Source organism: Oculina patagonica, chromosome 8, assembly GCF_052425735.1.
Source record: "Oculina patagonica isolate OP01 chromosome 8, crgOcupat, whole genome shotgun sequence".
Lineage (NCBI taxonomy): Eukaryota > Metazoa > Cnidaria > Anthozoa > Scleractinia > Oculinidae > Oculina > Oculina patagonica.
Window position 1 is genome coordinate 3,264,632 of NC_135765.1, and position 10,468 is coordinate 3,275,099.

At 37.0% G+C, this 10,468-nt stretch overlaps 1 protein-coding gene across 1 annotated transcript; it reads left to right on the forward strand.

Moving 5' to 3' along the window:
* The first annotated feature begins 97 nt into the window (after positions 1-97).
* LOC144662681 (F-box only protein 3-like) lies at positions 98-3,097 on the forward strand. Its single transcript, XM_078523539.1, has 3 exons — positions 98-488; positions 1,285-1,847; positions 2,422-3,097. The coding sequence occupies exons 1-3, from the start codon at positions 104-106 to the stop codon at positions 2,785-2,787; spliced, it is 1,314 nt and encodes a 437-aa protein (XP_078379665.1). The 5' UTR covers positions 98-103; the 3' UTR covers positions 2,788-3,097.
* Positions 3,098-10,468: the final 7,371 nt, after the last annotated feature.

A 10,468-nucleotide genomic window follows, 5' to 3' on the forward strand; every position in this document is an offset into this window, starting at 1 on the left:
TAAGGAAAATCACGAACAATTATTTCCCCTTTCCCACCCCACCCATGCTTAGATACTTGCGCTTCCCCACCGAGAGACTGGGACCGATCGATTAACATACAACATGGCGGCCAAGTGCACATACCTTTCATCTTTGCCTGTTATTCCTTTGGTAAATATTTTCTCCTTCTTGGACCGAAAAGACCTGGCAAGGTGCTGTCAGGTTTGCAGTCGGTTCAATCAAGTTGTCTATGGTCTTCCGGCGTGGAAAACGTGGTGTAAAGAAGTTTGGTTGGTAGAAGAATGCCCGCCGGGACAGAACTGGAAACTGTTGTACTGCGAATGGAAAGCGAACTGGGCGCGATACGAATGGTGTTATGCTTCCATTAAAAGAGCTTGGAACATCATTGAAGAATTTACAAAGCTTCACTGTTCTAGCATTTACGAATCTTTGAACGATGGATTAACAGAGGAGGAGATTAACAAAGCTGAATTAAAGGAACTTAATGGTACGTATCAAGTACGGCTTACATAAGCTTAACTTTAAAGGGAAAAGTTTTCGTATAACCACTACTAAATTGTGCATAAAAAATACTTTCCATATAACCCAACACACACGAACGGCAGTCACGAATTAACGTCCACTCATTACAATGTGTTATCTCTTCACTAATTTGATAATTCTCTTGGGTTGTGGTTTGTGGTGAGGGGGGGGGGGGGGGGGCAGTAGACTACCATATAAAGGTGATGGCGTTTAATTTATGGTTTGATACAGTTTAGGATATTTATTTCAAGAATGGCAGACAAACAAACCAACAACAACAATACATCACAAGAACTATTTGTTGTTCTAGAATATTGGTACCTTTCAGGGGGGGGGGGGGGGGGACATGTATTCAGCCCATACCCACAAAACAAGATTCTGGTATTTTTCAAGAGGTTTCTTTCAAAATTTCAAATGATCATTCTGTTTTTTGCATATATACAATTCTTTCCCAGAATAAAAGAACAATAATTTGAGTGATTTTTTTTTGCCTATAAACATACTGATACAACTACAACTACCTTATTTTTGGGGGATTTATTTTTTGGGTTTTTAAAAAAATGTTAAATTTAAAGGAGGGCAAAAATTATTTTTAAAATTTTTTTTTTTTTTTTTTTTTTTTTTTTATTTTTTTTTTAAAAAAAAAAAAAAATAAGCCCCGGCAAAATATCCCCCCCCTTTTTTAAAAAAAAAAAAGAGGAAAAAAAAAAAAAAAAAAGTTGAAACAGAGGGCCAACAGAAAGTGATTATTTATTCTGTAGGTTGTCCGCTTCCAACTGACCTCAGATGCTCACTTCGTATCCACAATGGACAGCGACTTGTCGGTCCAGGGCTGATCGGCTCCATGCAAATATCCAACCACTATCAAAGTGAATCTCTTTTGGAACTCAGCGTCGCTGCAAGTGGCCTTCGCCCAAGGGATGGACTGCGCAACTGTATTCCCATTTCCTTTTGCGTCAATACTGGGAGTGGGCAATTCATGGCATTGACAAAGGAAGAGGGACATAATCCAGGAGAAATCTTTTGGCCAAGTCCTGATCGTAGTGTGGACAATTTTGAGATCTCTCCAATGAGAATGCACCATTTTCTTGGTGGGAACAATTTTGCTGCGTGGCTTTGTAAATATGCCGATCAGTTGTCTAGGAACTGCTACCCTGTTATTGAAAATGAAATTTACAAGTTCCTGTTTTCTGGCTCCATGACAACCAAAGGTATCACAGTTACTACGACTACTGCATTTCTGCCCGAGCTTAGCAGTGTGAAACCGCCACTGTTCTTCTTCACTTATCGCATATCAATTTCAATGGATTCCGACGACTCTTTGGTAGGTGACAATATTTAATTTTCTATCAGTACATGTACATTTGTTCAGTGTACATAATAAACCACTTCAGTCCAGAAAAGATGGGTAAATGATTTGTTCTATAACTTTTGGAACTTTTTTCCCGATACATTTGTGTTATGCAACAAATCCTTAATTTGCTGATAGAAATCAAGCTACAGCTATAAATAACAATTTTCTGAAGACACGCTGAAACAACTTAAAAAGTTAAGCCTTGATTTTTCATGTTGCAATCCATTTTACATGCAAGTCATCCTCAGCCAATGATGCTCGTTAACACTTTCAGTACTCTAATATAGCAATTTTTGTTAAAAATGGACCATTAAAGATGATTTCCAGTCGTCTGGTTCGTTTTTTGTGGTTAAAAGAGTTTTTAAAAAAAATGGGATTTTTTTTTTATAAAAAAATATAAAAGAAAAAAAAATTAGAATAAAAAAAAAAAAAAAAAAAAAAAAAAAAAGGGGCGGGGAAATTAATGATTATTATTTTTTAGGTTTCCTGTGACACAGGTAAAATCTGTGACAAAGCCCCTTTTAAAATGAGCTTTTTGTTTCAGATGAACAAATGTCAGCTGACAACACGTCACTGGTACATCACAGATGAAAATGGAATCAAAGAAGAGGTACACGGTGATGGTGTAGTCGGGGAGTTTCCAGTGATGACGCCAGGGGCCCTCCATGAATACATCAGTTGCACAACATTTTCTACCCCTACCGGGATCATGGAGGGGCATTATGTATTTCGTTATCTCAATAAAGAAGGCAGCTTTAATGTGACGATACCGCCAATGAATTTCAAGAGTCTCCCTTTTGTAATGGCGGAGAAGAGGTTGTCAAACTTGTCAGAGGGCAAGTATGAGGAAGAAAGCACTAGCTCAGGGTCGGATGAAAGAGAAAGTGATGCTATCAATTTGAATGTATAAGTGCAATTTGTAGTGTAATTATGTATAGAAAAGCATAGAACTGTCTCTTTTTTGTAAATAATTTAAATAGTATAAGTGTCAACAAGTACAGTGAACAAGAATCATCTCTCTTGCAACTTTTGTGCACTCAGGCACTTTTTCTGATTTCAAGGGTGTGCTTTTTCTGAAGGGCACTGTAAAAATTGGCGAAATTGTTCCTTTCTACCTATTCAATAACATTTTAATTGTGCTATTTCATTCATACAAGCAAAGTTTTTTTTTGTCATATTGATGGAAACTGCCAAATGAATACAACCCTGAAAAAAACAAAACACATTTCTTGGTACATGTAATCATTTAAGAAACACCTCTACCGGCTGTTGTACATTTGACTCGTTCATGACTGCTTTGTAAAGAGGCTAGGAACCACACGCTTCATCACATACATTGCGTCCCATTCTCGTAATCAATAATGAACCATCTAGTAGATAGGTAGGCCATAAATTAATACTGGTAAATCTATATCCTGTACAAGCAATGTGCCTGGAAGTACAACTGTGAGCTGTTTATATCATGACAAACGGTATTTATGTTGGATTTTCAGGCTTGAACTGACATTTTCTTTTCATTTTTTTCCGTTTATCAAATAAGACAAGTTGTAAATAGAGCAATAATGTGAGAAGAAGAACAAAACATTTACAGTCAAAATACTCAGCGCGTGCTGCCTAGAATTCCGGAATAGTTTTGTTTAACAGTGAACGGATTTCATTATTCATTTCAAACATTCAAATTTAATTTGAATACTGTAGATCATCCAACCTTGAACACATGAACATGTGAACCTGTCAAAAATCAACCAATCAAATTGGTTTATTTTTGACATGTTCACGTGCTTATGCATTCACAGTTGGATGATCTAGAATATTATTCAAATTAAATTTGAATGTTTGAAATGAATAATGTAATCTATTCGCTGTTAATCAAAACTATTCCGGAATTCTAGGGGGCATGCGCTGAGTATTTTGACTGTAACACATGGACACCGATGAATGATACACTTAGTTGATTATCAACTGGATAAAGCTAAATAAACTGCCAAAGTGAATTTGGAAAAGCTGACGTTTTAAGCATTAGCCCATCACTGGAGAAAAGTGGAGGATTGTGGGTGTGTTTATTTAATTGCCAGATTATTGAGTTGTTATTGGAATTGAACATGGTAGATGAACGATGCATGAATAAATTAATTGATGAATTGAATGAAAAGTGTTCATTGATTGTGCAGTTCCAGAAATTACTCATGCCCACACGATGGAAGGTCATTGGAAATTCTGAGGGGGAGGGGGGGGTCTCAAAATCCAAAACTTTTAAAGGAAAGTGTGGGGCTTAACTGGAATTTCTAGAGGGGTGGGGGGATTCAAACCAAAAGCCTTCCATGGGAGGGGTATAAATTATTTTCTGGAGCAACACATTCTGTGGGAAGGCAAAGTTTGTGGTTTTCACAACCATTAGTGCATCGCCTCTCCGAGACAAGGATGCTGATGAGTGCTTTAAAACAAGTTTAGAGGCCTCCTTGTTGTTTTTACGCCTTGGTGTGTACACAGAAGTGATCTCGCGGCTAAATTTTTTTAGTCTCCTTTCCGTTTCCCCAATGCATAGCATTTTGCAGAGTGCAAGATATGCAATAGATTACATTAGTGGAAGTGCAGTGAAAATGAACAGTGCCTTAAATTGTGACTTTTAGGACTTGAGATATTGACAGTGTTGTGAATAAAGGGGCAAGTGTTTCGTTGTGTGTTCCAAACATTTAAAAGAACCTGGTTGTTTTGGAGATCTTTTAAAAAGAAATAAACACATTCTGTACAGTCCTGCAAGTAGATACTCTTGGGGGTAGTGGTGGGGTAGCCTGTAGAACAGACCTGTTCTGCAGGCTAGTGGATAAGCGGTTAAAACTGTAATCGTTTTTGTGGTTTTGGAGTTGGTGTTAATAATGGGATCTGAGAGGTTAAATGTAATCTTTGCAAGTGGCTGGTGGCCACCTACAAAAGTTTGCCTTGATTGATGAGGATCACTACTGTAGACTAACAACTGGCCTGGCCCCATCCCATTTTGGTTAGATGCATGTTTTGCGATGGAAACTCTAAAGAAACAGTCAAAAGCAACCTCTCTCCTTAGAGAAGAGGATTACTGGGGGAGGGAGTTAACTCGGTAGAGAATGAGGTTCCACTGCTTGTATAGGCGTGCTATGTAAACTAGAGTAGAGAAATAATTATTTTCTTTGAATGGGGCAAACTACCATAGTCTGTGTCCGAGCCAAGTGGGCCCATACAGCCGGAGCTTATCCCGGTTTCTGTAGCATTAAGCGACTAGGAGTATTGCTACTCCCCCTGGATGGGATGCTAGTCCATCGCAGGGTTACCCCCCAGCAGTAAATTCGCCAGTACCCATTTATACACCTGGGTGGAGAGAGGCACTGTGAGAGTAAAGTGTCTTGCCCAAGAACACAACGCAGCGCCCCGGCCAGGCCTCGAACCCGGGCCGTTCGACTCGGAGTCAAGCACGCTAACCATTAGGCCACCGCGCCTCCCACAGGCAAACTACCGTGCTTCTGATTTAATGTAGACCACCCTTTCTGGACACTTCACATCGTATTGTGGTTTTCAGTGATATGCAAACTCTGAAATTCATAATCCAACAAACAATATTACATTTTTCCCTGCCGTCAATCATAATTATGGCATCAGGCAAGGAACCATGAAAATAAGAAACAAACAAAATGGATCGAAATCAAGCAATCACAACTGACAGACGTGACCTTTTGACCCAGTTGAAGTGAGCTTGTTTCCCGAGAGGTCTGCTAGGATGATTGACGGCAGCAAAAAGCATAAAATGGTTGGTTTAGGATTGAATTTCAGAGTTTGCATAATTTATCACTGAAAACCACAATAAACTGATAACTCAAGTATTATTGATATATCCATCACCACAGAAATTTTTTGAGTATCTTGGTAGAGGGTAAACATTGAAAATTATCGGTTACACACCGAGACCACAAAATGTTTCTACACTTTCTCAGACTTTATTGACACCACAACAAATTAAAATCAGTAGATATTCTTGATTACTTTAAACTTCTCACTTGTAGTTTTAAAACAGGGCCCAAAATTTAACCCAGATCACATAATTTATCAGAATGTAACTAAACCTCATGGGCATTATTAGTTGCTAAGCATAAGGAATAGTTAAAGTACATTACTCGTAAATTACTGGTCAATAATGGGTCCACTAAAATTGGGCAAAAACTTTGAACTTACTTATTCTTACACCATGGTCTGGCGATTATTTAATAATTTCTGGTGTCACATAAAGTCATCATATATTTAACCTCCATGGCAAGCAGTTAATGTGGAATAACTCCAAAGTACAATCAACTAGTCCACAAAACTCACATGGGGTTAAACAGCTTTGAATTTTTTGGTTTCTCTAACACATAATCGTCCTTGACAACTATGCACTAAACCAAAAGTAAGTGTATGTTTTTTTCTTTAATTTCCTTATACAAAATTATCTCTCATCCAAATCAAGTATTAGTGACATCCAACAATGCTCTGCAAAGAACGCTGGTATTATTTAGCGAAAAAATTTAGAAGCAGACATTTAGTAAAAGTACTTTAAAGATTCAGTTCAAGAAATGATTTGGATGAAAGGTTACTTTGTGTTCTTATCTTTAAATCATTGCTTACTGAACAATGTGACAAACCAATACAGTGAACAACTGTCAATCAAAAACCTGATCAGCCATATCGTGACCAGACAGAATAATCGACGGCAATGTCAAAAACAAAGTTTGTTTCCTAAAAGCGAGTGTAATTGCCTTGAGTCTAGTCACAGTGTTCGGCAAGCAATAAACTGAATACTGTTATCACAGCTGAAATGTCAGCGTGCTGAAACAACATAAAACAATAAAGACATCAACAATTACAGACTTGAGCAATTTCAATGTTACTTTAAAAGCAAAACACAGTATAATAGGAACTTTAAAGCAAAACTTGCACATACAAAACACATGCATACACTTGAAGAATTAACTTCTGAAAAATAATTTGCGAAACATTAAGGCTAATGTTTGCGAGTGACATACTGTCATCTCGAGAAAGGCTGGTGTATTATTTCAAGATAACCATGCATAGATATGCTGGTGTTTTTGAAGATACACCCTAACTACATGTAATGAGACTTCAGGGTCAGAATCATAATGACAAATACTTCACTGAGATCTACTGGTGCCTAACAGAGACTAAACTGTCACATTATTTTATTTGTAGTTGAATTGAAACACATTTAGGAGCTAACTACTACATGGCCATTTCTGCAAGACAGACTTCCATTAAAGTTGGACTGAAACAGTTATTGACAATCGAAAATACTGGCAAAAGTTGAGACTTGGAAATCCAGTCTAGAAAAAATGACCTGTGAGCTAGCACCTTTGAACACAAACGTTGTGCTCTTTATATGCTTTTTCATAGTGATTTAACACCAACAAGCATGCTTGATGTAAAAATAACTGGATCCATGTAAAATGGAACTCGTTAATGTAGTTTAATGCAGATCTCATTCGCATAAAATACTAATATCGAACAAAAAATCTTCATTTCTTAAGGTCTTAATAGAAATGAATCACTTGGGAATTTTATGAAGCAGATTAAGCTAAGGTTATTGATGGCAGGAAAGCAAGCTACTGCATTGGTTTTATTTAACTGCATAGAAGAGCTAAACCAAAACTGACTTCAAGATAATTATTGGTATCTTTGTTGTCTTAAACTTTCAAACTCCAAGTAACAGTAAATTAATTATCTCTTATAAATTCCTATCCTAGAAATTAAGTCTATTTGTCTAATATTGCGACTTGTGAATTACAAAGACACAAAATTTCTCAGGATTGCCGTCAACAAGGTGATAGCCAGACAAACAAATCATACAGTTAGCCAGTTGTGGCAACTTATACATGCAAGTGTAGTGTTTGAAGCTTTAAAAACCTCTGCTATGCAGCATGCTTCTACCTGCCTCGTTAATTAATCTGTTTGGAATTTTTAAGGTGTTGTGAGTGCTGATGACCAAGGTTGAGAATCCTGACACTTCCCAAACGTTATTGTGGTCACACTCATGGGTAGCCCAAGCTCTAGAATTGCTATGGGATGCAGCAAAACTAGACGGGAGCTTAAAACACAACTAGCTTTTCATCCTTTTTTCTCTGTGTACTTTCCTCTCCTCGGGTTTTTTTTTTTATTCATAAACCATTTGCATATCTATCTCCCCCCTGCATTTATTTCAGCAAATCAAGAGCTTGGAATCCCTGCACACTGATATGCCTACTGTAAACATTTCCTTTCTACTGAAAAAGGTAATTTATAGGTAGAATTTGGCTGGTCGAGGTTGACCAAATCATTCTTAAATAAACATGACATTACTACCAACTTATTGGTCACTGTAAGACATAAATGGCCAGATGTACTTCCCGTTGACATACAGAAGTTACTGACCAAGTTTTCCCAACAACTGATAACAACTGGTCAATGGCTTGTAAGCCACGAAGTCCCTTTGACCAACCAACTTCTAGAAAAACACGTCCAACTGATATTCCCACTAAAATGTATTGATACAAAAATGTTACTGTAGAGATTTCAAGGAAATGTTTACAAACATGTTCCCTACCCTCATCATTATCTTTTGTTTCCCACACTTGTTAACAGCCACCTCCTCTTTTAATGGCCGACGGGAAACTCGCCTGACGTTTCCAGGGCAAAACTATTGTACAGCTTTTTATTCATATTTATTCACTGAAGTATCAATCTCTTCCAATCATGTTTGTCGTTCTTCATCCAGTTTCTTTCATGCAATATCCCTAGAATTACTCTCCTTTTCCTTCAAGTAATTCCCTCAAAAGTGGATCAATTACTTTGTGGTTTTGTGGGAGATACTTGAATTTCAAATTCATTTCATTAACTGTAACTTCAATTTTGGTTCCTCCTTTGCATAAGGGCAACAGAGTGGGTTGAGTTAAATATTTTGTCAAATATTTCTGCACATACTCTATTGTTTACACCATTTATGAAAAAAAAATCATGATTGGTAGCTACTCAAGAGTAAAAGCTGTACAATAGTTTCGTTTCCTTGTACTTGACTAGTACACTTTGTCCTTGACTGTGTCAAATCTCATTTTACACACAGCCAAGTTGTCAATATAAAAATAAAGTTTGCTATTTGCTACTTTCTTTGTAACGTTATTTTAAAGATGTTGTTTTATGTGGAGAACAACTCTGTCTTAGAGACCAACTGACAGTAGAATTTGCATTTTTTTTAGCCAGTGACAGACTGTTGTAAGTCCACACAAAACAATGAGAACAAGCTTAGGAGATTTTAATTTCAGCCTTCCAGTTGCTACCCTGAATACATGAGATCACGATAAAAGACATTTATGTTGAGACTGAAAAAGACACTAGAAAATTTAATTGCTTAGCTTAGCTTAATTCCTTGCTCCTGGGGTGGGGGGTAGGGCCAGACATTTTAAATGCACTCTTTTGACAAAATTGTTTTGCGGGAACACTTATCTTGCGCCATACACACAGCGTGCCTGAAATGCACAGCCTTGCAACAGTGCTTCATGTTATTGCCCACTAGCTTCAAAAGTATTATAGCTACGTGTAAGAAGGCAGTTTGAAGTAAACTTTTTTTCTGGGAAACTACATCATGAAGGCAAAAGGCTGAAAAGAAAACCTCTGTTCCCTGAGGAATTGTTTTTATTAGAACATACAAACCACAAAAAACAAAACTTACAAACTTATAAAAAAAAGTGTCAAAGACCAAAACAAAGAAAAAGAAGAAAAAAACACACAGCATACACACAGAAAAGAAAGTCATTACTAAACTTATCAAATGCAATTTACTACATGTATGGATCCTTGCTTTGAACAACTTACAAGTTCTGTTTTTTGTGGTTTGATTCAACTTTCTTTAACACAAAAGTTCTTAACTCTCCCACCTAACAAGTACCCCAGTAACTTGTTTTTTAACGCCGACTTCTGAAAATAAATCCTGCAACTCAATTATAATTTGTATTATATACATATGTACATGTTTATAACAAATAAATAATCACTTATACAATACATAAACACTATAATAAGAAGCTCCTAGTTTTGTCATGCTACTAACACTTAACATTTCCTTAACCTTTCAAGCCCTGTTTTGTATAACATTTTTCCCCACAGGTCTCCATTCATTCCTTGTATTCTTGGAGATTTGAATATTTGCCCTAAAAGATCAGTTAAGTACTCTGATGACCTGCAAATCTAGCTTTAAATCGAATTTCCAACTACAAATTTCAACTAGCTTAATGTTTACTGCAGCTAGTGAACCGTAGGCCTTTAATTTAGTTGCCTTGCCTTGCTTTCCTTACAATAGGCAGACAAGAACTAGTGGGAAAAAGCAGGCCAAAAAAAAGCAGATTTGGAGGGCAGACCCCAAGATTTTGGTTACTTTACTTTTGGAAAACACTGTTGCTTGAATAAGTCTGCATTACAAGAGAACACTGCCATAAAAAATAAAAGTTCAAGAAAATAGTCTTGCAGTGACCTTATATGCATAAGACAACCTGTAATGTAGCAACAGCATTTCTTTCACCAAACGTTGGAGAAATTGCTTGTAA